Raw genomic sequence first — 26,917 nt, forward strand, 5'->3', positions numbered from 1 at the left:
ACCCTGAGCAGGGTTATTTGCCCAGGATGGTCAAGGCAGAAGCTGAAGTTGTCTGGCCTTTCCACGGAGACTTTCACTGACAAACATACCCTCCTTTCCTTTCCACGCTGTTTTGATTGAGCTGTTTCGCCTCCACTCTTTCATATTTCACGTGGGGGTTGCTGCCTTGGCAGCATGGCTGCCTCTGTTAGTGGGGAGGAAGAGGTAAAGAGTGAAGGCCCTGTTGATGATGTGTTTTCAAGGGTTTTCCTTTGTGCCTATGAGGAGTGTGTGTGTGTGTGTGTCTGCACGTGCGAAAGAGAGACACAGACACACACATTTGGAGATCCTTATTGCCCTGCCCAGGACTAATGTCACTTTTGAAGCAGCAGAGTAACATTGCTATTTTACAGATGATGATAAGGAAAGGCCAGTCTCTCTGTGGCTAGAGGGAGTCTATACTGGATAATTTGGTAGTGAGATGTATTGACCATTTTGCCCCAACTTTTATTTGTCAGTAGAATGTATATTATTACAATGAATTGAAAATGGAGATATAAGAGAAAGATACTTATAAGTACATGTCCTCAAAATGAAATCTATTAAAAGCCACATAACTACAGTAAATAAACCGAATAGGACAAATTATCTGAATGCTGGTGCTGCATTATGTCAATGACTTTAACTAGATTACGCTTTCCTAATATTTGTGATCCCTAGTTCTTTGTATGCCTTGTTTTATATTCAGTGGCTCAAATGCAGTGTTTACTGTGCTCTTAATACCTTCTCTAAGATGCTTAATTCAAATCACTTACTGATAATTAATATCTAGGTGTTATGTACATACTGTAGGTACCTACAATTCAGGTCAACAGACACTGTCTCCAGCTAAATAAAACCCAGTTCCTGCCATCAGAGAGTTCACACTATGGAGGCAGAGATAGATATAGAAACATAAAGAAGCATGATAAATTCCAAGATGCGCCATGGGAGCACAAAGAATCGGGCAGGGAAGAACTGAACCCTGTTCTATAACAGGCTGGTGAGACAAAGTGATATTCTAATCCCTTTGAACTTCCTTCTCCTAGATTTATTTGAAGTGGTTTTTAACCTGCAGAGCTCTTTTCACTTCTTTATCTCAGAGGGAGAGGTAGAAAGAGGAGTATGTACAGCTCTGTAAAGTCTAGAGAATAAGAGCCCTGAGAAAATTATTTCTGTACAGATACAGATTGGCTTGGATTTAATTTAAATAAACTGGCTCTCAGAAATTCTAAGAATACTAACTACTCACACAGTTTTGCTTTCATTTACACACAGATGAGAAAGCATCTGTAGCTCTGCATTTTATTTGCTATAAGCAAAAAGTGGTTTAAGATATTTAAGTATTTGAAGCTTGGTTGTATTGAGTCCTCACATGTCCCAGTTCAGCCCACTGCAGGGTGTTTTGTTTTTTTTTTTTTTTTTTGACACTTACATAATTCTCCAAAAAGAGATTTTTAATGGATAAATTGACATAAACTTTTCCTCTGTTGGCCATCTCTGCTGAAATAGCACTTCATGGTTTGCTGTTATTTCCTTATTTCCTCCCAAGCTCACTGCCATTTTATTTAATTTACATATCTCTGCCACAGTCCTCCAAATGACCTTCTCTTTAGAAAAAAACCAAATCAGCCAGCAAAAAAAAAATTTTTTTAAACCTTCCCAAAAAACAAAGCAGTGCTCTGATTCAAGGTTCACTGTGTGGGTTTCCAGAGAAGGTTGATATGATTGTGATGAATGCAGATAATTTATCAGCCCTTCAGTCAGAGACAGAGTCAACTGCAGGTTCTTAACAATAACATCTACAAGTGGGCCGTATAGGGAATAGCTGGATTTATAACATCATACCTGGGGGCTTTCTCTATAGAAAAACAATTTCTTTTTAGAACTGCTTTTATGTACAGGCTGAAGTTTATCTGTTATCGTTTGATACCTGTGCTTTTTGAAGTACAAAGCCAGAGTTACTTAGAGAGGTGTGGGTTCCTTCATGCTGTGGCTTGGAGGCGTGCTCTTCTTGCTGACAGCATTCTCCAGAGTCTTTTAGTCATAAGGTGGTGGGAGAAAAACCGAAACAGGAGATTCTGAGTATATTATATGAAGCCATATAACCCCCTAGTTACAGGTTTTTGGGGTTTTTGTGTGTTTTAGTACATGGTTTAATCATTTGTCTCCAGTCCGCCTTTAAATATTATAAACTCCTTGATGACTGGATCATTTTTGAGCAGATGACTATATGGCAGGAGAGCTATTTGCAGCTCTACCAGTGTTTTTGATTACTCTCATAGCTTGGTTGTGAAAATGGCTTTGGACTAAACCTTAACAGATAGGTCTTTGGAATTTAATAGCTATGTCCAAGTAATGCAAACTTGATTTTTTTTTTTTTTTTTTTTTAATAAATGTCAGGTAGAAGTTAGAGGCATTAGAATTGTGATAGACTGGTTTCCATCTTTCCCACCTGGGTGTCCAAAACTTTGAGGAGTTTTTTTCTTTTCCTTCTCATCGTTTCTCGGGAGAAGAAAAATTGAATGGATCTAGTGTCATCCACGATGGATGGCCGTTTGTCTAGGTGGACTGGAAACTATTCTTCATTGGCACAGTGTTCAGAAAGTTCTATGGTGAAAGCCTATCCTTCCTTTGAGTGAAATGGATTGGCCTAAAATAGAGAGCTCAGGGAACTGAAATTTGGTTGGTCCTTTCATGAGGAAAGATTGCTTTGTGATTTGAAAGGACTTTTCAGGTTTAGGTAGGAAAGGCTCTTCTCCATTTGTTCACGTTAGACTCAACAACCTCTTCTTAACCCATTTGGCTTTTCTTCAGTTTCTCTTTCTGCACATCTCGAACCTCCCATTCAGGGCTCTTTCCAATTTAATTCGGAAAGCTATTTCTCATTTCTTAGTGAACTGGGAACTTTGCTTTTCCTCTCTTATCCCTGCCACCTTTTAGCCAAGGAAATTAATTAACGGTAAGGAGCTGATTCAAATGATGACCACTCAAGTAATTCCATAGTGGAGCTGACATCATTTGCTGGTTTTACTAGTTTAAAAAGTTGCATAGATTTATTTAAATGTTGGTTAAATGTTCAAAATTAAACAATTCTTTGAATGCCAAGCATTTTATGGGGCCTGCAGATAAATACAAAGATAGAAGATATGACGCCAGCACTTAAACGGGGCAGAGTGTGTGAGGAGGGCAAACAGAGAGAAATTCAGTGAAAGAGCATATGCAGAGAGGAGTCTTGGGGTAAAGGTTTCCTCAAGGAAGACTTTTTGAAAGAAGTGGTGCCTGCACTTAAATGAAGTGTAGTTACACTGAAAGTAATGGCAGCTGATATACTCTGAGCGTTAACTACATGCCAGGCAGAGTGTTAAGTACTTTGCATAGCTTATCTTTTCTTATATCTATAATAATCCTCTGAGTTTAGGCACAGTTACCATCATTCCTCTTTCTATTAATGAAGAAACCAAGAAAAATGACCCAAGATGGCACAGCTAGTAAGTTGACTGCATAGAGATTCAAACCCAGGCAGTCTTATTTCATGGGCCACAGCCTCAACTTGTGGGGTGGGGGACAGAAGATAGGGTAAGATGGAATAAGGGTATTGATTTTGATATGGGATTTTTCTTTTGGAAACGATGGTTTTTTAGACTCAGTTTTCCAGAAGGTTCTATACCACCCTTACCTTGGAGACTGGATGTATTTTTTCATTAAACCAAACTTAAATGATAGTGGCTTTTCATAGTTGGTTTAACCTGCAAAGTATCAGTTATTCTACCTTAAGCAGGTAGATTAAAAGAACGTCCTCCTCCTCTTTTGCCTTGTAAATATTGCCGCCTTCTGCAGAGACGTTATGGTTTTTCTCTTCACCAATGCGCCACAACCCAGTACCTTTAAGACTTCTTTAGTGACGATGTTTATGGGAAGGGACTTCTTACTCTTTCAAAGTACTCTCAACCAGAGAAGTGCTACAAGGCTCGGGTTTTGTGCTCGAGTGGTTGAAGCTTGTTTTCCATCTCGCAGACCATCAAGAGTTAACGTGAATCTTTTGGGCAGCTGGTTCCATGGGGAGTCCGTCTTTGATCGAGATGGTCTTTGGGAAGAATGGAAATGTTACATACAGTCAAGGGAAGGGATTCAGAATATGGACACAAAGCCTATTGATTCTTATTTAGCAGTTCTGGTTCAGCAAGTCACCTCCACCACCACATTTAACAAACTGTGCTCTTAACAAAGCTGGGCACACAGCAAAGGCAATGAATGGTAATTATTTTCTTTTCAAAAGGGCCGCTTTGTGAGGCTGCTGCCACCTCTCAATCTAACCTGTGTGCAGTGGAGGAGAAAAGTGTTGGCCCTTTTGAAGAGGAGAGAGGGCACCAGTTATTATCCTGGCATTTTCCAAACTTCATAATACCTGACTGCGCCCTTCGGAGGATTTAGGTACCTCCTCTGCTTTGCTTTCTGAATGTGCTAACCCCCGTGGGAGAGAACTGGTGTGGCGAGTCACTGGAACCATTTTTGTATTTGTTTGTTAGTGGGTGTGCAGGTGACAGACATGCTGACAGTCAAAAGGAAGGTGGAGGGTGCCCCCTGGGGTGGTTTGTACCTGAACAGTTCCTGCGAGTCTTTTGGGGTTGATGACATGCCTGCTTGTCTCCTTTCCACGTGGCAGCCATCTTGGCCGAGACTCTTGCTTCTGAGAGAAGGCAAGCCTCGGCTAGGCTGCAGGCAGCCGGCTGGGGAGGGGCCAGTTTAGTCACTGACTTCATCAGATTGAAGGCTGCTCCTTACTGCTTGATAACAGTTACAGATAGAATCATCAAAGGAAAGCTTCGAATGGATTCTTGACCGTATAATGAAATTGTGAGATTTCTAGAAAAGGAACACCTTTTCTAGAATTTTAGAATTCCATGGATGTTAACAAGTAAGTGCAAGGGGCCCCTGGGTGGCTCAGTCGGTTAAGCATCTGCCTTCAGGTCAGGTCATGATCCCAGGGTCCTGGGATGGAGCCCCACGTCAGGCTCCCTGTTCACCCTAGAGCCTGCTTCTCTCCCTCTCCCTCTGCCCCCTGCCCCCGTGTTCTCTCTCTCTATCTGAAATAGAGTCTTAAAAAAATTTCTGCAAATTTTACCTATATAATGTTCTCCACCATGCATTATTGTCCACAGAAACTTGGCCCCCCAACAGAAGAATGTACCAACTGTTCTTTCTTTTTCTTTTTCTTTTTTTTTTCTTTTTTTTTAAATAATACTGTCAGGGCATTCTCTCTACTCTCATCCCCTCCATGTCAGGGAGGGAATTGCTCATTGGGATACAATTTGATGAATTTGGTGCACTCTGAATTCCCAACGACCTTAACAGCATGTTTCCTAACAGAGCGGGCATTCTGTTCTACTTCCTTCTTGGTTGCTAGCCAGAGAAGTTTCCAAATTAGCTGGAAAAGTCAGGCTTGTTACCTGAGATTTACAAATGCCAGAGGCAACAGCACTGCCTCTCAGTATTTCTAGAGTTGTTCACAGCTTCCTAAAGTATGATGAATTTCCTCTGGCAATAATTTATATATTCTATAGACCTTAACACCCTACTACTTGGAATTATGAAACCTGGTCTAGACTTTGTGCTAGATTTATTAGAATTCAAATTTTGAGAGGTGGTAATTATAAGTAAGCATTGCTAGCTCCAGAGCTTCCTGTTTTGGGGATCCTCCAGGTAGTACATATGGGAGCCCTGTATGGTCTGCTTTAGCATGGCTTTAGAAGGAAAGGGATTGGCTCTGCCCTTCTGTACTCCACCTGCGCGAGCCTTCCACGTGTTCCTACCAACAGTGAGTTCCAGACTTTCCAAAAGGGTTTTCAGTCTAAGGTTCTATGTAAGCCCTCTTTTGTAAGGATTTAATATTGCTTTTGCTTAGGCCCTGGGAGCAGAGCCAGGCTATGGCGGCGTGGGCAGGAAAGGAACTGATCTAAAATTGGAGCTTATTTTCATCTTACCTTTTATCCAAGTTACTTCTAGAATCCAATATTGACTCTACCAGTGCTCCCCTGCTTCCTCCTCTGATGAACTCTTTTTCTCAAGAGTAACAACAATGAAAACAATGATAATTGAATCTTAGGTTAAATTACTTTTCAAAGGTTAAATTATAGTAAATGATGGACCTAGAACTGAATCTGGAACCCATGTCTTCTAGCCATCTAAGAGGAAGAATTATGATCCACTGAGTGGATAGAAAAGAACTGTTTTCCTCTCATATTTTTATTATTGAACACATAATGGAGCAACATTAAATAACATTTAATTAAAAAAAAACCCTCCATAAAAATCCCACTAAATAAACATGTGAACTGAGAGATCAGAGTACCTCCTGTCCTTACTGGGAACTCTTGGATTGATTTTCTTAGCAAGCCATAGGGAGTTAACCTGCTCCATGCTTCACATTTCTTTTACTTTTGGTCACTGTCAAAGATATAAGTGCTTCAGACCATGTTTCCTGTCTCAGGCTGTATTCCCTTGAGCTAAGACAAAGGATCAGATTGTCAGATAAGAGTCACATAATCTTACCCATCGCTTTAATAATAATTTTAAGAATTCAGCAATCAAGAGGTGCAGGTGAAATAGGGAGAGTCTGAAACATCCTGTGTGGACACCCAGATTGTTCCTTCCATCACTGAACATACTCTTGTCTTGCCCAGAGTGATGGATGAGATCTCTAACTGAGGCTTCCAGGTCACCTTATAAAGCAGGGGGAGTGTTTGGGTTCTGAAATGTTTCTCTTTTATACCACCATATAGTTGTGTAGTTTATATGACCTACGTCAGAGAGCCACGGAAGCAAAAGAAGACCTTTGCAAGGCAAACCAGTCTTATAGCTACCCCCCTCCTCGACTCCCACTTTTATCTTCTCTCCTTTCAAAGATCTGAATTTGAACAGAGCTGCTAGGAACAACAAGGAAATTAGAATTTTTTGCTACTTTCCCTTCGACCTCTTAATTCCCATAAATTTCCTTGGCCATTTTCCCTGACTCTAAACGTGTTCCCCCGGATTCCACAGACATCCTCTGTGAATTACCTCAAACCTTTCACTGCATTATATCGAGAATGGATAGGCAGCAACCCTGTCATCAGTTTATCATCATAATTTTCCATCCTCTTCTTTTTTTCTTGCTAGAAAGTGCCTTAACCATTGTGATTTGCGTGAGTCTGATTTGACATTCCTGTATAACTTTGTGCTTTTCAACTCACATTTCCCACCCCTCCCTTCCCAACTTTTTAACTATGACAAGAATCCATTGAGTTATTAAACCTTCTCTATACTCCAGCTTGTGAGTTAAGACATTAGATGGAATATTCTGAGACCTGGGTTTCTCTGGAGAAAGACATGGTTTTGCCTCTAGCCTGCAGGCGATGGTTGCTCATTCTTCCATCTCTCATGTATCTCTGAGTTTGGAGGTGGAACTGATGTCCTCATCACTCCTCACTGTCACTTCTGGAACAGTCCTCCTCCAGTGTCATGGAAAAAGTTCTGCTCTTCGAGGTTTATGCCACTTCCTACCCTGAGTCATTACTCATCTACCAACCATCATTCACTCCCCTCATTTAGGTGGCATATGGGCCTCATCTCTTTTTGAAGTCTTGTCATGAGCCTGGATGTCTTCCGTATGACCCACCTGATACAAGGCCACCTGATTTCCTGACAGTTTGTTCATTGATTCTTTCAGTACTTCATGCATGCATATACATGCATGCCTTTATTTGTACATTCATTCAAAAAGATATTTTGGGGCACCTGCAGTGTAATGTGCCAAGTGCCATGCCAGAATTGGAGGTACGGTGGTGGGGAAAAACATTGAGCAGATGATCACACTGGAAAGGGCAACAAGGCCCAAAGAGTGTATAAGTGAAGAGACCTGACGTGGCATGGAGGCTTCTCTGAGGAAATGATGGTTGAATGGAGATCTCATAAGCGGGGTTAGCTGGGTAAAGATGGGAGATAAGAGAGTTCCCAGTAGAGGGAGCATCGTGCACAGAGCCCCATTAGGAGAGGGGGCATGGTCCATTTGAGGAATGCAAGAAGGCTGGTGGACTGGAACATAATGACAGAGGAAGAGCGTGCTATGAGGTGGGGCCAGAAACTTAGGCATCATCTAGATCATATAGGATCCTCTCAGTTATGTTAAGGATTTTGGTTATCATTCTAAGAGCCCTGGGAAGCCATTGAAATTTCTATTTTTTAAAATTTATTTTTCAAAAGATAATACATGTACATTGTGCAAATTCAAAAGGTAAAAAGGGTATTTAGTGAACAAAGTCTCTCACTTAAGTCTGTTGAGCTACCTCGTTTCCCCTGCAAAAGGCAACCATGCCAACTTCTTGAATATTCTTCCAAAAATAGTCTATGCATATATATGCATAAACATTATATTCTTTTTCTCCCCACACAAATTGTAGCATACTAGACAAACTGCTTTGAACTTTTCTTTTTCTACATGGTGTATCCCAAATATCATTGCATACTAGTACTATATAGAGTAGCCTTATTCATCCCCATAACTGCATGGTTCTCTGTTGAGAAGTTTATGTTATTTCCAATATTTTTTCATTTCAAACAACATACAGTGAATATCTTTTTTAAAAAAGTATTTTATTTATTTACTATTTGAGAGAAAGGGAGCTTGTGAGCTTCACGGGGGAGGGCCAGAGGAAGAGGAGAGAGGGAATCTCAAGCTGACTTTGTGCTGAGTGTGGGCTTGATCTCACGACCCTGAGAACATGACCTGAGCATAAATCAAGAGTTGGACACTTAGCCAACTGAGCTACTCAGGCGCCCCTACAGTGAATATCTTTGATAGCATGTCACGTATGCGATAATGTAGCTGTTCAGTAAATTCCAAATTTAGCTACCTTTATTCTGTAAAAGCTGAATTTCTTTCCTTCAGAACACTTACATTAGTTTGCAGTTCTACTTCATTATTGTGTCTGTTTAATCTGTCTCCCCCATCTAAATTATAAGCTCTATCAAAGCAATGCTTAGCGTGAAACAGATGTACCGTTAATATTTGTTGAATGGATGAATGAATAAAGAAATAAAGATAATAGCTAGGTGGGAAGAAAAGGAGCCTTATTAATTAAACTTTTGAGGTTATCTTTTACTAGACAGAAATAATTTGCATCTCTGTAAAAATCAAAATCACTTGTAACTTGTCAGTCTTCTATAAGTTAACATCTAAATTTATGCTCTACTCATTAGTGAATAGTCAGTCAAGCAAAAGTGCATTCTCTTAGACCAGGGGTTGGCAAACTTTCTTAAATGGCCAGGTAATAAACATTTTATGCTTTGTGAGTATTAAGACGAAAATCTGTTGCAGCTGCTTAACTGCCACTGTGGAGCAAAAACAGCCATAGACAATACATAAGTAAATGAGTATGACCATGTTCCAATAAAAGTTTATTTTTAATAATAGACAGTAGCCGGAATTGGCCATTGAGCCATAGTTTGCTGCCCCTGACTGATTGAATCAGCTGTGCTGTCCCTTCTATCATTCCTGATATTGTTAATTGGTGACTACTGTCTTTTTTTCTGTCATCGGTCTGACTAGAGCATTATCAGTTTTGTTGATCTTTCAACCAACCAGATTTTGGTCTCATTGATTTTCTCCTTCTCTCTTTTTTTTTTTTTTTTTAAAGAGAGAACAAGCAGTGAGGAAGAGCAAAGAGAGAGAGAGAGAACAAGCAGTGAGGAAGGGCAAAGGAAGAAAGAGGAGCAGACTCCCTGCTGAGCAGGAAGCTGATGTAGGGCTTGATCCCAGGACCTGAGGATCATGACCCTAGCCTAAGGCAGACACTTAACCCACAGAGCCATCCAAGCACCCCAACTGTCTCTGTTTTTTGTTTTCTGTTTCATTGGTTACTCTTTTTTCCTTTCTCAACTTATTTTGGTTATAATTTATTCTTCTTTTACTAGCTTTTATGATGAAGGTATAGATCATTGATTAAAAAATTTTTTTTGGCTGTTAATGTTTGGCCTTCATTTTTCCAGATCCTTCGGGATGTATATAATGTATATGTAGAAACAAAAAAAAGCTTCATTTGAAAAAATACAAATAAAATCATCATACATAAGTTTTTTGTAACTTGCTTTTTAAAATTCTTTTTATTTTTTAAAAGATATTAGTATTTGAGAGAGAGTAGCATGAGTGGGGGGAGGGGCAAAAGGAGAGGGACAAGTGGGCTTCCTGCTGAATGAGGAGCCCAAGGCTGGGCTGGATCCCAGGACACAGAAATCATGACCAGAGCCGAAGTCTGACGCTTAACCAACTGAGGTTAGGTGCTCAGGTGCTCCCTGCAATTTGCTTTTTTAATTTAACGTATTGTGGAGATATTTCATTTCTTCTCAGGTTTATTTATTTAATTTTAGAGAGAGTGTGAGTGTGTGTGAGTTGGGGGAGGGGCAGAAGGAGAGAGAGAAAGAATCCTCAAGCAGGCTACCTGCTGAGTGTGGAGCCCAATGTGGGGCTAAATCCCAGGACCCTGAGATCATGACCTGAGCTAAAATCAAGAGCTGGCCACTTAACTAACTCAGTCCCCAGGTACCCCTCATGGGGCTATTTTTGTTGCTATGTATAGATTTCTACTTCATTGTTTTCAGTTGCTGCGTAGTATTCTATAGTAAATATTTCTCAACTAATAGACGTTTAAGTTTTTAAAATATTTGACCAGCACAAACCATACTATAATGAAATCCTCCCAAGTGAGAAGTTCTTCGGCATAGAGATACACAGAATATTTTTGCTAAATGTATAATTTATTGAATGTCTCCTCTTTGATTCTCAGAAGGAATAAATTCTTTCTGTGTGATTTATCACACTAACTACATTTGATGGCTCTTTGTTATGAATTTTCTTGTGTTGTTTAAGGGTTGAACTTTGGGAATAGTCTTCCCACATTCGTTACTTTCTGAGGTTTTCTTCCATATGGGTTCTCTGATGTTCAGCAAGGCCAGAGGTGTGTCTGAAGACTCCCATATTTCTTGCAGCGATAGGATTTTTGTCTAGTATGAATTCTCTCAAATCCAGTAAGCTCTTCATAAAGGCTTTCCCATAGTCATTTACACCAATAGAGTTTATTTTCACTGTGAGTTTTCTGATGTCCAGTCAATAATATATACCCAAAAGATTTCCCACATATACTTCAGTGATACAGGGTTTCTCTCCTATATGGTGGTTTTGTTTTGTTTTTTGTTTTTTGTTTTTGTTTTTGTTTTTGGTAAAGGAGGGGCAGAGGGAGAGAGAATCTTATGTTGAGCCTAATGTAGGGCTCGATACCGCAACCCTAATAAAATCATGACCTCAGCTGAAATCAAAGAGTCGGTCACTTAACCAACTGGGCCATGCTGGCACCCCTCCTGTATGTATTCTTTGATGACTAATAAGGATTGAGCTCTCCCTAAAGGCTTTTACACATTCATAACACCAGTATGGGTTCTCACTAGTATGGATTTTCTGATGTTGGTCCACCACAGTTGAGTATCCCTGCAAGCTTTCCCACATTCATTACATTTAAAAGGCTCTCCTCTACTATGTATTCTCATGATGAGTAAGGGCTGGGTTCTGAGCAAAGGTTTTTCCCACAGTTTTTGCAGTATGTAGGGTTTCTGTCTGGTATGAATTCTCTGATGACTTAAAACGATAGAATTCTTTTTTGGAAGCTTTTCCACATTCGTTGCATTTATGAGGTTTCTTTCTACATTGAATTATCTGATAGTTGATAATTATTGAGTCCTTATGAAATTTTCACATTGAGTATATCTATAAGGTTGTTTGCTTATGTGAATTTTATGATGATTTACTGGAAATTTGCTGTTTATGAAGGCTATCCTGCATTCTTTACATTAATGGGTTATCTGTCCTGTAAGACTTTTCTGATGGCTGATAAAGGAGGAATTATATATAAAGACTTTCCCACATTGCAGAGCTGCTTCTCTGTAGAACTTCTGTCCTCCCATTCCAGGCCTGTATCAATAATGACACCTTTTGGTTGCTCTTCCAGAGGTGATCCTTCAGAAATATTTTGCTTTAGGACTGATGCCTTTGCTTCAAACCAGTACTCCTGAACTGTATAGGCACCTGACCAAACTTTTCACACCTCTACCCAGGGCTCTACTCCTTGCTGCAGTCAGGTGATTAATTTTGGTTTGAAAAAGAGAAGCAAAAAGAAAAAAAGAAAGAAAGAAAAAGAGAAGCCCCTTAGATTCTCATGGTTTTCCAACGTCACATCCTTGTGCATGTCCACTGAGTGGCTTCCAGGTGTCCCCATTCAGTCTAGGTAAAGGTCACAGCCACATGCCTAAATGTCAGTGATCCCTGGATGTGGACTCTTGGTAGTCCTGGAGCCCTCTGTCTCCTTCACTGTTCTCTTAGGTAAGAGCAGAAAATCCTGATAAGCTAACGGTTCCAGAGTCTAGTCCACAAAAAAGGGTTGGTACCTTCTGAAACTCTGGGTCAAACCCTTCTGTGACCCTTCTTAGCTTCTGGTGGTCACTGTCAGTCGTTGGTGTTCCTTGGCTTATAGCTGTCGCGCTCCAGTCTTGGCCTCTGTCCTCACGTGGCCTTCACCCAGTGTGTCTCTCTAGATCATCGATTTTAGACTTCTCTTATTTTCTAAAATAAGCATTTAAAACTGTGAATGTCCCCTCTAAACCCTGCTTTTACTGCATCTCATGAATTTTTATGTTATGTGTTCATTTTCATTCAGTTCAAAATATTTTCTAATTTCCCTCATGTCGTCTCAAACCTCTACTTGGGGTAAACTAGTATTCAGTCAAAGATCGGAAGGAACCGTTATTTAGATATTGGGAGCTCTTTCTCTGTGTCACTTCCTCTTTTCTGGTTGTTCATTCCAAAATTCTAGCTATCACAGTCACCTTAAACTCTGTTTCCTCAACTCAGCAAGTCTGCTCTAGTCTGCTTGGGCTCTCCTTCCCTGTGCCACTCTCCAGAGCACACTTTCATACAGCAAGCCAGGGTGATCAGAGGACTCACCTTCCTTTGTTTCTTCCTCTCTGGGATCACAGTCCTGGACCACCTGTTGTTCATTGTCTAAGAACAATTGTTTCATTTATCTTCTCATTTTTTTAGTTGCTCACAGTGGGAGGGCAGGACCTCTGGCACTCCCTCCTGCGGGGGCAAAAGTGGGTGTTACAGTACATTTTCAAAATTAAATAAAATAGTGGCTTACAGAAAAGTGCACGTTATTTCCATCTGTGTGGAGCTTTTCACTATGTTAAATATGAGAGACTTATTCTGAGAAGAATGATGGAAAGTTGATATAAAGGTCACTGACAGTAGTTACTGATGTAGCCCTCTATTGATTTTTTTTTTTAAGATTTTATTTATTTATTCGTGAGAGAGAAAGGCAGAGACACAGGCTGAGGAGGAAGCAGGCTCCCCCAGAGAGCCCGACATGGGACTCGATCCCAGGACCCTGGGATCACGCCCTGAGCTGAAGGCAGATGCTCAGCCGCTGAGCCACCCCGGCGTCCCGCATTTATTGATTTCAACACAGTCTGTATACTCAGATAGCTGTTACCCAGATTCATCCCATTGGTTACTGTGTGGGAAGGTGGATGAGGATTTGAGGGGTATTTCTGTAGCTCTTGGTAGCTTCATTTTTTTTTTCATAGTTGCTATTTCTTCATTTTTCTTGAGGAAGTTCTATTTTTTTCTAGGTTTCTAAATTGCCTCGTCTGATGTTAGGTCTGTGCCAATGTCTCTCTCTTTTCTTTTAATGAACAATGGCAGATTGGCTTCCACAGCGCCTGCTCAGTAATCCAGAAGCCTGCCTTTATTTTCCTCCTAGCTCTCATTTGACTAGTGTGCACATTGAGTCTGCTGGACATTTTGTCAGTATTTCCTGGGAGTCAAGTTGGCTGTGGCTGATTAGCACGTTGTTGTTTTGGGTTAGTCAGAGCCCCCTTTCGGTTTTGTGTACACGCATCCATGATTATCTACCTCTTCAGTGTTTTGATTCTACTGCACATTTTCTGTGTGTCATTTTAAAATATATTTTACGTTCTAACCCCAGGGCCAGGGCTAGGGTGAAGAAAGAGACACCTAGGGCGCAAACTTCAAGGAGGCCCTCACTCTCAAGATGGGGTGAGCCAACTCTACTTACGTGACTCTGAAAGTGTGTACCTTCATAGGTTCTGTATGCGAGGCAGCTATCTTGCCTCCCCCTGGTTCTGGCCCCGTATAACCCCGACCATAGTTGGTGCAGATACCCATGTAACTAGGACCTTACATGAACTCTGTATAACAGCTTTCATTTAGAACATGCTTTGACTTCTCTTCATCTACGAACACAGAGGTGAGGTAATACCTCAGGAAAATTAATGCCACGCCTGACATAATTCAGTAGCCCAGAAGTTTATCCAGAAGCAACATTAGCCCGAATTTTGAACCATGCTATTTATGTTCACCACAGTAGGTAGGTCACTGTTGTACTCCTGTTCCTTTATTTCTTATCATGACACGGCTTGTCAGTAGGAAGTTCATTCTAGCAAATTCTGCTCATTAAACTTCTTGGTAATCTGACCTCTGCCCTGGCTGCTACCGTGATGTGCAAAACCACCTGGCTCTGGCAAACGATTGGTTAGAAAGTGGGTACACCTATAACCTGTAGGAGGCCACGAGGCCTGTGTGTGTTGCTGCAGGTCAGCGTGGGGCAGAGGGGGAGCTGTTCTTGTTTCGCTCCCTGTCCTGGTCTTGTGGGGCTCACACCATCCCTGAGAAATGCCAGGACGTGAGTGAAGGGCCAAGTGGCGGGCCTCTGCCCATCCCTCCCTATACTTCCTCCAGAAGAACTGTTCTTTTTTTTTTTTTTAATTTTTATTTATTTATGATAGTCACACAGAGAGAGAGAGAGAGAGAGAGAGAGAGAGGCAGAGACACAGGCAGAGGGAGAGGCAGGCTCCATGCACCGGGAGCCCGACATGGGACTCGATCCCGGGTCTCCAGGATTGCGCCCTGGGCCAAAGGCAGGCGCCAAACCGCTGCGCCACCCAGGGATCCCCTAGAACTGTTCTGTTTGGTTTTTTTTCTGTTTCACGAACTGGAGTTCTGTATAAAAGGTCTTTGTGGAAGGGACTCATTGAGAAGGGGAACCAGTGATGGGTGCGGAACAGTACTTCTACAAGCTAAAGCATCCTGAGCCAAAAAACCCTCTATTTTGCTTCTTCTGTTCCACTTACTAGACAGCTTTCCCACCCTCTTAAAAACCAGTCTTCAAAATAGCCTTAAATGTTGGTGTTCAGGGCTCTTTACAGAGCAGTAGTCTGTTTTTATTACATCTTAAAATGTTTTCATTCCTTGTTTTTAGATGCCAGTGAGAGCAGGTGCCAGCAAGCGAAGACAGAATTTGGAGTTGGCCTGAGATCTGGGGGAGAAAATCACCTCCGGCTTCTTGAAGGAACCTCCTCTCTCCAGTTGTGTTGGGCTGCCTGCTGCCAGGACTCTTCTTGCCATGCCTTTTGGTGGTTAGAAGGGATGTGCATTCAGGCAGACTGCAGCAGTCCCCAGAGCTGCCGGGCTTTTAGGACAGACTCTTCCAATTCCATGCTGGTGTTTTTTAAAAAGTTCCAAACTGCAGATGACTTGGGCTTTCCACCTGAAGATGATGTACCACATATTTTGGGGCTAGGTTGGAGCAGAACATCTTGGAGGAGACAGAGACTACCCAGAGCTCTGCTCAGACCCACTGTATCTTCCAGTGACCATCAGAGCTTAACCAGGAAGCTTTGGAAGAGAGAGAGTCCCAGCGAAGAAGTAACCACACATATAGTGACACAGCATTCTGAAATGAATGACTCCAAGGAAGTAGGTTATCTGAATACCAGTGGTTCTGCAGAGGTAAGCACATTATGAATAAGGAACAGAGAAACTGTTAAATCTGCTTTTACATTTGGCACACATGAGCAGCAAAGCTGGTGCTTGTGGGCAGCACTCTGTGCTGAGGAGTGTATGTTTAAAGCTGCCTGGTGTCATCTTTGTGGGTGCTGCCCAGATGTACAAGCATAATTGGACCCTAGAGATGTTCACCGCATGCAAGTCTGACCATTGTAAAAGCAGAAATGTGCTTGTTATCTAGTCTAAGCTGGTTCTTGGCTACAGGTAAGTACAGTTCTGTGCTGTCTTCACCAACGAGTCTGTGGTATTTTCTGCCAGACTGCAAAACACTTGATAGATGTGGTTACATTCAAGCTCTCCTCCCTCTTCCCCATCTCCCACATGTAAACACCTTCCTTATGGGGTGGCTTCTTTTCCAGTCTAAAGTAGCCATTCCTAGCACCTTAGACTAAGACCTGACCTACTGGGGTAAGGAGCCAGATGTGGCTATTAGCCAAGAGTCTCTGGGGTGAGTTCTTACCAAGCTTTATATGCCAAGGGGGATACCACCAGTAGGGTTTATTCTGCATATTATGTTTCTTCGTTGTTGATCTTCCTGAGCAAATGATTAAAAGCAGTGACTCATTCTGCACTCAGCCTCCCTTGATTGCTGTGGCTTATTTTTGTATTTGTTTTGTCCTAGTTGTCTCTATCAAGCTGAAGCCAGAGTGGGGAGGCTACTACATGCCAGGCACTGTGTGTGCTAATTGTTGTACAGTGTCATTTTGTTTAATTTCCATAGCAGTATTTCCAAGTTGGTACTGTTAGCCCCATTTTCCTAGTGAGGAAACCGAGGCCCAAAGAGGTTAAACAGTTTGTGCAGCTAATGAATAACAAACCTAGAATTGGAATCCAGATTTAATCTTAGGAAAAAAACATCTCAGTGCAATATTAGAGGTACAGTCTTAGGTTTAACACACCCATAAACATTTAGACATGTGTTGTCAACGTGAGGAGGTACTTTTTTTTTTTTAAGATTTTATTTATTTATTCATGAGAATACACAGAGAGGAGAGAGAGAAGCAGAGACACAGGCAGAGGGAGAAGCAGGCTCCACGCAGGGAGCTTGATGTGGGACTCGATCCCGGGACTCCAGGATCACATCCTGGGCTGTAGGCAGTGCTGAACCGTTGAGCCACCGGGGCTGCCCAGGAGGTACTTTTCTAAGCACGAGGTGCAGAGGTGAGCAAGAGATGGTCCATGCCCTCAGGGAGTTGACAGTCCAGTGGAGACCCAGACACAAAGACAGGTATTTACAATGGTGTATAGTTATTGCATTAGTAGAGTTATGTACACAATTTAATAGGAATAGGAAAGAGGAAGTGACTCACTTGAGCAGGTAGGTGGTGTGTATGTGCAGGGAAGGCTTCACAGAAACATTTGTTTTTTTTTTTTTTTTCAGAAACATTTGTATTATTTCTTTTTTCTCTTTAGGTGTTTATTACCTACACTAGATTATAAAATCTTTTAAAATTCTTTTTTTTTCTTTTAAAATTCTAAGCCCAGTGTGGAAAAGGTACAGTGTTAGGTTAGTGTCAGGTGTGCAGGATAGTGACTCCCTGGTTCCATGCATCACCTGGTGCTCATCAAGGTAAGTGTACCCTTCATCTCCTTCACCAATTTCACCCATCCCTCCTGCTCACCTCCTGTCTGGTAGCCATCTTTAATTTATTTCTTGAAAGATGTGTCAGATTTCGCTGGGAGATTAAAGGTAGTGAAAAACATTCTGGACAGAGGCACAGTGTATGCAAAGGCTCAGTCAGTTGGCAGATATTTATTGCACATTTACTGTGTGCAAGGTGTTATACTAAGCTAGGCACTAGGAATATTTTTTTTAAGATTTTTTATTTACTTACTCATGAGAGACACAGGCAGAGGGAGAAGCAGGCTCCCCACAGGGAACCTGCTGCGGGACTCAGTCCCAGGACCCCGGAATCATGACCCAAGCTGAAGGCAGACGCTCAATCACTGAGCCATCTAGGCATCCCCACTAGGGATATTATAGTAAATAAGGTAGACATGATTTGTACCCCAACAGAGCTTATGCTCTGGTATGGAAAACAAACATTACACTTATAATAGTTAAATAATTTTAAGTTTGATGTGGGTTTGAGAGGGTAAGTGCAGAATGCTACGTGAGAGCATCTAATAGGGACTGAATCGAGAGTTAGGGGTAAACTTAAATACCCTAAGTAAAGAAAGTAGAAGGTGGTAGAAGGAGTGTGGAAGAGAAGCAGGCAGAATATTTTGGGCAGAAAGAGAACAATTTTAAAGTTTGTTGGGTGCCCTAGAGCATGGCAAGATCAAGAAATTGAGACGAGCTGGGCTTGTTCAATAGAGAGAGCCAAAGGTGGAAGAAGAGACTTGTGAGTTGTGGGGAGCATTGGGGCCTTCTTAAGATACTGGGCTTTATCTTCAGATCAGTGAGAAGTCAGTAGAGAATTTTAAGCAGGGGATGACTTGGTCAGATATGTTGCTGTGCAGTGAATAGATGGGAGAGGGGCAAGCAGGTATGTGGAGCAATCAGAAGGGAGGCTCTTCAGGCGGGGAACTGTTGCCCTGAAGAAAGAGGTTAAATATACAGGAAAGGGGATAAGTAGCAAATACTTCCTTAAAGCAGTGATTCTCAAACTTTAGCATCCTTCAGAGTCACCTGGAGGCCTTGTTACAAACAGACTGCTGGGCCCCAATTCCAGAGTTTCTGATTTAGTAGGTCTAGAGTGGGGCCTGACAATTTGCATTTGCACCAAGTTCCTGGAGAGTGCTGCTGCTGCTGGTCTGAGAAACACACACTGAGAACCGCGCCTTAGAGGCCAGGTGGGTTAGAATCCAGAGCGCAGAAGACCGAGATTATGATAGGAAGGAAGAAATGGGTGAATAGAGGTGTAGCTAAAGTGGGTTTATGGGTCTAGTAGGAGGAAATCGTGGTCATTCTAGTCACATTCCTGTTATTCTGTTGTGGGATAGGTCATTTCCTGGGGGTAAAAGCAGAGATAGGTGAAGTGGGCACAGGTCAGTGGTAGTGGGCAGTAAAATCAGAGGTTTGGAGAGAGTGATCAGGATCTGAAACAGCACTTTGAACAAGGAGACAGCCAAGCAGGTAAGGAAATAGATGGCTGGTGGCACTGACAATGGAGACTACAAATTTATAACAGTGGTACTGATTGCCGAGGTTGTGTGAGTCTCCTCAGGAGCTCTCAGGAGCCCTGTCAAGAAAAGGCTGATAGTCTGATTTCCCCAAGGTTGGAACTTCACCAGTCTGGTGCAGAAGGAAATTGAGGTTGTTGTCAAGAGAGTGGGTTAAGGAGAGACTATAAGAAGAGGCAGATAAAGGAGGGACTATGATAGAGGAGTTTGGCATTAGGGGTTTCAATCAGAGGCAGATATGGGGGGCACAGTAAATGGGTTCTGGAAGACTGGAAGTAGTCCTCAGAGGATGAAATATTTGAATTTAAGATTTTGGAGGGGGAGAGGTTCTGGTGATTGTAGGATCCAGGTGTAGCTATGGAAGAGGGTTGCTGAGGCAGCGTAGAGTAGAAGTTGGAGACAAGGAGCTCAAAGAACTCAGGAAGCAGGGTTATCCATGGAGACTGAGATAGACTTTAGTGATGATGATGATGATGATGATGATGATAGCAGTAGCTAATGTTTACTGAGTGAGCACTTACTATGTGCCAGGTACTGTTCTGACCCTTGATATGTTTAAACTCTTAATCTATACAACAAATCCTATGAAGTACTACTGACCATCTCTATTTTATAAATGAGGAAACTCAGGGAAAGGGAGGTTAAGGAGCATGGCCAAGGCAACAACAGCTGGTATATAGTTAGTACCACGACTTGAACCTAGGTAGTCTGATTCTATCCAGTCTGTCCTCTTAACCCTATTACTCTTGAAGCAGGGACTTGGGGTAAAGAGGAGTTTTGAGAGCCAGATGTCAAAGCCCTTAGCAAAGTAGGAGGGGGAGAGGACAGCTGTGGTGAGAGTTGATGTGCAACAAGATGGCAGAGGGGAGAGGTTTTACAGAAAAACCAGAAGAGGAATGGTCTGCAAAGGGCATTGGGGAGGGGGGAGCAAGTAAAATATGAACCCACCTTCGATCCTGAAATGTGGGGAGAGTAAGGGGCCCTCATACTGCAGAGATAATGTGGGAAATAGTATCCTTAGGGAAGCGCACACTCACAGTTAAGAATAGGTGGTCAGGGACCACTTTATGGGCACAGGACCTGTGCAGCTGTACAAGTCCCCACATTTAGAAAGACCCTGTTCTCGGTTTACTGCTCTGCTGTCATTGTCTTGAAATTCTGAATACTTTTTGAACAGGGACCCCACATTTTCATTTTGTACTGTATCCTGCAAGTTCTGTAGCCTGTCCTGCAGGAGGCATAGGGAATAAAGCATGAAATGACTGAGCATCTAGGTGATTTTTGATCATAGAAGAGAAATTCTAAGTGATTCAATGCAATTTGGGGGGAGAAAGAAAAGGAAGTTAAGTCTCACAGGAGAGGAAGTATAGGTCATTTAGGGAAAACATTATGATGTAGTAAATGTTTAACAGCTGGATTCCCCCCCATACTTACCACCCCCCCCCCCAAAAAAAAAAACAACAAGCCCTGAGTTGTAGACATTGGCAGTTTCCATCGTGTAAATACAACCATCGTGACTAGTTTGGAGATGCCGACATGAATCACAGAATAAAGAGTTGGGAGACATGGGCACAGCCAGCTCAGATGAGTTGGCTCCAGCACAATCCCAGATGATCATGATCAGTAAAATGAGAAATAGACCAGTAAAATGAGAAATATGGTAATGTGACAGTGTCCTGGAAGATGGTGAAAATTCAAATTTGGGCCTTAGGGAATTCACGTGTACCCTGGAAGGAAGATCCTGGGACTGTGTTGTCTGGGCTAGTAGGGGGGTTGTTTCTCTTCTTGTTCACCTGCAGTGGACAGGGGCAAGAAATTGATACTAGTGAAAAGAATCTGGAGTTTTATGGTCTAACATGGAGAGGGGGTGGACATGGGGGGAGGAATATTGAACTTGAACTGTGAGCCCCAAGAGTGGGAGGGGGGCGTTGGTGCAGTGTTGCACAGAGGCATTATGTAGATTGGCATTGCTTGCTGAGAACTGCAGGCACTGTTAAAAAAAATAGGGCAGAGTGAAGGCTTCAGCTCCATACAGATTACATTTGACCTTACATGCCACGCTTAGGAGCTTATCCTGAAGGCCGTAGGTGCTAGAACCACCTTGTGCATTCAGGATGATGAACTGGTAGACATTTCTTTTAGGAGAGGCCTTGCAATTGAAACCTCTGCTTAATGCACTAGGGAAAGGGAAAGAAGTATAAACGCTGCAGATCTTCTCCTTCTAATTAGGGATGGCTGGCTAGCGGTACTAGTTTCTAGTTTGTACTGTTCGCACTAAGGTAGGTCAAGCAACTCTGCCTCCAAAGTGGTAAGAAATCGTATCCTACATTGCTCATCTTGCCTGCGATGCCTGCAATCCTGCAAAGGCATTGGGTCAGTAGCATTCTTCATTCCTTTTGGAAACATCCATATATTGTATCTAAGAGCAGGTATTATGGACCTTTTGCAATTCCAGAAATGGAAAGGAATGTCACCAATTTATTCCCGTTTATCAGCTTAAAGAAGGAGAGGCTTGTACTGCTTGGTTTAAGTATTTTATCCTTTCTGTGCTGGGAACCTTTGAGTTATTGGCAGGAGGAGCTTGTTGCAGTTCAGCCACTGGCAATTAACTGCTGCCAGCCCAGCTTTGTGAAGGAGGAGGAGTGTTCTCGGAGCTCAGGAACTGAAGGTGCAGTTAGGTATCCCCACATACAAGGTTTGGCTTCAGGAGGTGCTCCTTTCTCTGCCACCACCATCCCCCCGTTTCCAGACAACAGCCACAGCATTTCAACCCATAGAAGCCAGCGCGTTCCTGTGGGACAGAGGACTGCGAGGAGAAAGAAGTCAAGCCTTTGGGCACCTCTCTGTTGCCTTTTTCACTGCGGAAGATTCTTGTGCTGACTCTACATAAAGCCGGAGCTTACTAAAGCTTACCAGCAGTTAGAGGTGTAGGGTGTAGGCAGTGACAGAGAAGAGCCTTGCATAACCTAAGACAGAAACCCAAGCAGTTCTGTTTCTCTTCTTCCAGGTTTTTCGTTTGGTTTGGTTTTCAGGGTTTTTTGCTTGATCACTTTGTTTTTGTTTTTAAAAAATCTTTCTTGTAATCCTTTAGCTTGTGAAACTTTTGCCAAGGGCTCATTTATTCTTCTGTTATTTCCTGACATCTTTGGAATTTCTCAGGGCCTAGTTCTCCCCAGATCCTCATTCTCAGTTACTTGAGCAGCAGACAGGCTAATAACTTTCACCAAAAATTGTTTAGCCCCACACGCCCTTCCAGCCCTCTGGCCTGGATAATTTGCGTGGCTCTCCTGCGCCTTGGTGATCAGCGCCCTTCTGTGTGCGTGCATATAGGCGAAGCGCCCCCGCCACCCCAGCCCTCCACTCCCCGTTTCTAACCTCACGTGACTGGCTTATTGCATCAAGAGAAAAATTGGGCAGCCCACGTCCTTGTTGTGTGTGGGTGTGCAGAGATCCTGCGATTGTACTGTTCCTTTCTCACAAGTATTAGTGCCTGGACTATAATACCTTTTCCTTATTTTTCCCCCATAACTGCTCACTTTCTGCTCTCATCTCCTAAGTGTTCTGGTTCTTTTTATCTGCTTATTTGGCTTTTGCTATGTCAAATGAATTTGAAAATGTGTTTGTTGGCCACTTTGTTAACTTAGGAGGCAAGAGGTAATGAATGCTTTAGTGTGGATGGGTTAGCAGAGCCTTACTAACTGGCACAACTTGAGCCATGGGAACAAAGTCTCAAAACCAGCTTTTAGCTAACACTCCTGCAGGAGATTATGAGGAGGCCTAACTTTGTAACTACTACAGAGATAAACCCCACTCTTTTCTCCAGCCGCAGCTTCAGTTGCTGAGAACTGGTTGGGATATGTCTTTAAACCCCATTGGCTTTGCTGTTGCAGGAGGACACTGTCTTTACTGTAGTAGGATTTTTGTTAATGACAGTGGTAGTTTTTATTTTATGTGAATACAGTTGTGACACCAATCAAAATGTGTTGAAAATTCAATGTTTGTGAACCATTCTTTAGTATTTTTTTAATAATTAACATCATCTTTTTTTTTTAAGATTTTATTTATTTATTCATGAGAGACACAGAGAGAGAGAGAGAGGCAGAGACACAGGCAGAGGGAGAAGCAGGCTCCACGCAGGGAGCCGGACGTGGGACTCGATCCCGGGTTTCCAGGATCACGCCCTGGGCTGAAGGGGGCGCTAAACCGCTGAGCCACCTGGGCTGCCCCCATTCTTTAGTATTAAGTAGTCACCTGGGTAGCATGTGTATTACCAAGGAGGGCCCCCTACCTGGACTGTGATGACATGACCCTGGTAAGTGTGAACATCCTGTGCGGGCCCTGCAGACTTCTGATACTCAAAATGGTAGCTCATGATGGAGGTTTTTCGAGTCATCTCGAATTATGGTATTAATCACTGGGTTGGCTTGCTTGATTAGGAGAGGGCAGCTCCAAGTGGGGCCTCGGAGGAAGGGAGAAGGAAGAAGCAGGAGAAGGAGGGAGGGAGAAATAGCAATATGGAGAAAGAGAATGTGTATAGAAGCCTTGCATCATTCTGAACAAAGCTGCTTTAATTTTTCTTTCTTTCTTTCTTTCTTTCTTTCTTTCTTTCTTTCTTTCTTTCTTTCTTTCTTTTCTCTTTTTTCTTTTTTTTTTTTTTTTTGACAAAGCTGCTTTGAAGATGAAACAGGTCTACACCTGGGGGCATGATTATATGACTTATGGTTAGTTTGGAATTAGGTTGGTTTTTATGATTTCTGTCAAGTGCCAGTAAAAAAATGGCCCAAGGAAATTTCGCCCAAGTTTCAACGCTGTATCATTCTCTACAAATTTTTAGTATTACTCTGTAGTTTCTGAAGTAAAATCATTTGCTCCCTATCTCCTCTTCCTGTTTCTTTATTTTTTTATTTTTATTTTTTACAAAAGATTTTATTTATTCATGAGAGACACACAGAGACAGAGACACAGGCAGAGGGAGAAGCGGGCTCCTCACAGGGAGCCCGATGCGGGACTCGATCCTGGACCCTGGGATCACACCCTGAGCCCAAGGCAGATGCTCAACTGCTGAGCCACCCAGGCATCCCTTCCTTTCTTTAAAAATTAATAATAATAAATAATAAACAAGTTCTTTCTTTAAAAATAAAAATCTGCCTGCCTTGCTTAAAAATATATATATTTTTAAAGATTTTATTTATTTATTCATGAGAATACACAGAGAGGAGAGAGAGAGAGGCAGAGACACATGCAGAGGGAGAAGCAGGCTCCATGCAGGGAGCCTGACATGGGATTTGATCCCAGGTCTCCAGGATCAGGCCCTGGGCTGTAGGTGGTGCTAAACCGCTGAGTCACAAGGGCTGCCTGCTTAAAAATATTTATACTCTTTTTCTATTTCTGGGAATCTAGTCTAAAGCAACGTTTCCTAAATAAAGAGCTTTACACACAATGATGAGATGCTATTTATTTAATTAAAAAATTGAAGCGGTTTGTCTAATAAGGGAAAGTAGAAATTGTGCAGCCATTAAAAATACATTTTTGGTTATATGAACTGCTCTTTTGTTACTCCATCTGCTTTCCACTCCAGCCATGCCGAATGCTTGCTCTTCTCTGGGTACCATACTTCTAAAATAATGACTTTATTGAAGTGTAATTGATATATCATAAACTGTATGTACAGGTTTAAAGTGTGCAATTTGATTTGTTTTAACATATATGTACCCATAAAACCATTACCACAAAAAAGGTAATGAACATACCCATTACCCCTAGTTTCCTCCTGTCCCTTTATAATCTGTCCTTCCTACTCCCTCCCTTATCCCTAGGCAACCACTAATCTGCTTTAGCTTATTATAGATTTTCTAGAATTTTTAAATAAATGGAATCATACATTATGTACTCTTATTTTTAACAACTCCATTGAGGTATAATCTATATACCATAAAACTCACTCCTTTTAAGCATACAATTCAGTAATTTTAGTAAGTATAGACTTGTATCTTATCACCACAATCCAGTTTATTAACATTTCTGTTACCCCAGAAACTTCCCTTGTGCCATCCCCACTTCCTTTCCCAGCCCCATTAACATCCACTAATCTGCTCTCTCTATAAATTTGCCTTATCTAGACTTTACATATAAAGGGAACCATGCAATATGTAGTCTTTTGAGTCGGGATTCTTTGACTAAGCATAACATTTGGATGTTCATCACAGTATGTGGTTGGTTCCCATTAATTGCTAAATAGTATTTCACTGCATCGATATATCATTTATCTATTTACCTGTTGATGGATGTTTGGATTGTTTCTAGATTTTTGGCTACAGGTAAAGCTGTTAGGAACATTTGTGTAAAAGTCTTTGGGAATATGCTTCAATTTCTCTTGGATACCTGGGACTGGAGTGGCTGGGTCAGTGTAGGTATACATTTAATGTTATAAGAAACCGCCAAACTGCTTCTTCCAAACAGTTGTACCATCTTACATTCCCATTAGTAACATGAAAAGTTCTAGGTGTTCCACATTCTCACCAAAACATTGTATGGTGAGTCTAATTTTGACATTGTAATAGGTGTGTAATAGTAGCTCATTATAGTTTTTCTTTGCATTGTCTTCATAACTCATGATGTGGAACATCATTTCATGTGATTATTTGCCTTTTTTTTTTTTTTTTAAGATTTTGTTTATTTATTAGAGACACAGAGAGAGAGAGAGGCAGAGACACAGGCAGAGGGAGAAGCATGCTCCATGCAGGGGGAGCCCAACGTGGGACTCGATCCCGGTTCTCCAGGATCACACCCCGGACTGCAGGCGGCGCCAAACCGCTGCGCTACCAGGGCTGCCCTGATTATTTGCCTTTCATATATTTTTTGGTAAAATGTTTTTTCCCCCCATTTAAAAAAACTGGGTTGTCCTCCTACATATGTCCTCTACATATAAGTCATTTATAAGCTATTTGATTTGTAAATATTCTCTCAATCTGTAGCTTGTCTTTCATTTTCTTAGTGTCTTTTGAAGAGCAGATAATTTTGATGTCTAGTTTATCAATTTTTTCTTTATGGATCATGCCTTTGGTATTGTATTTTAGATTTTCTCCTAATTCTAGAGGTGTTATAGCTTTAAGTTCTTAAATTTAGGTCCAGAATGTTTTTGTACATGGTGGGAGTTATGGATGGAAGGGTTTTATTTGTTTTTTGGCATATGAATTTCTAGTTGTGCTAGCATCATATTTTTTCTATCCTTTCTCCACTGAATTGCTTTTCACTTTCATTGAAAATCAGTTAACCATATGTATGTGAATCTATTTCTGGATTCTACTTGTTTCTATCATTTTATATGTTTATATTGGATATATTGTCTATATCAACACTACACTCTTTTTTTTTTTTTTTTTTTTTTTTTTTAAATGCTCTAAGCCCAGTGTGGGGCTTAACTTAAACTCATGACCTATGGGGATCCCTGGGTGGCTCAGCGGTTTAGCGCCTGCCTTTGGCCCAGGGCGCAATCCTGGAGTCTTGGGATCAAGTCCCACGTCGGGCTCCCGGCATGGAGCCTGCTTCTCCCTCTGCCTGTGTCTCTACCTCTCTCTCTATGTCTATCATAAATAAATAAATAAATCTTAAAAAAAACCCGAAAAACTCATGACCTATTATCTATCAAGAGCTATATATTCTACTGACTGAGCCGGCCAGGTGCCCCAGTAGTACACTGTCTTGATATTGATAGCTTGCTTTCTTTCTTTCTTTCTTTCTTTCTTTCTTTCTTTTCTTTCTTTCTTTCTTTCTTTTTATTTATTTTTCTGTTTTTTTAAAAAAAGATTTTATTCATTTATTCGA

At 41.7% G+C, this 26,917-nt stretch overlaps 1 protein-coding gene across 2 annotated transcripts in view; it reads left to right on the forward strand.

Annotated features, from left to right (window-relative positions):
- KIAA0319L (KIAA0319 like) overlaps positions 1-26,917 on the forward strand; it is a 99,007-nt gene that overhangs the window by 14,826 nt on the left and 57,264 nt on the right. For both annotated transcript variants that reach the window (XM_077844804.1, XM_077844805.1), the window contains exon 3: positions 15,381-15,910. In XM_077844804.1, the coding sequence (XP_077700930.1) occupies positions 15,381-15,910 (530 nt within the window). The remainder of the gene's footprint in view (positions 1-15,380; positions 15,911-26,917) is intronic.

Source organism: Canis aureus, chromosome 13, assembly GCF_053574225.1.
Source record: "Canis aureus isolate CA01 chromosome 13, VMU_Caureus_v.1.0, whole genome shotgun sequence".
NCBI classification, from domain to species: domain Eukaryota; kingdom Metazoa; phylum Chordata; class Mammalia; order Carnivora; family Canidae; genus Canis; species Canis aureus.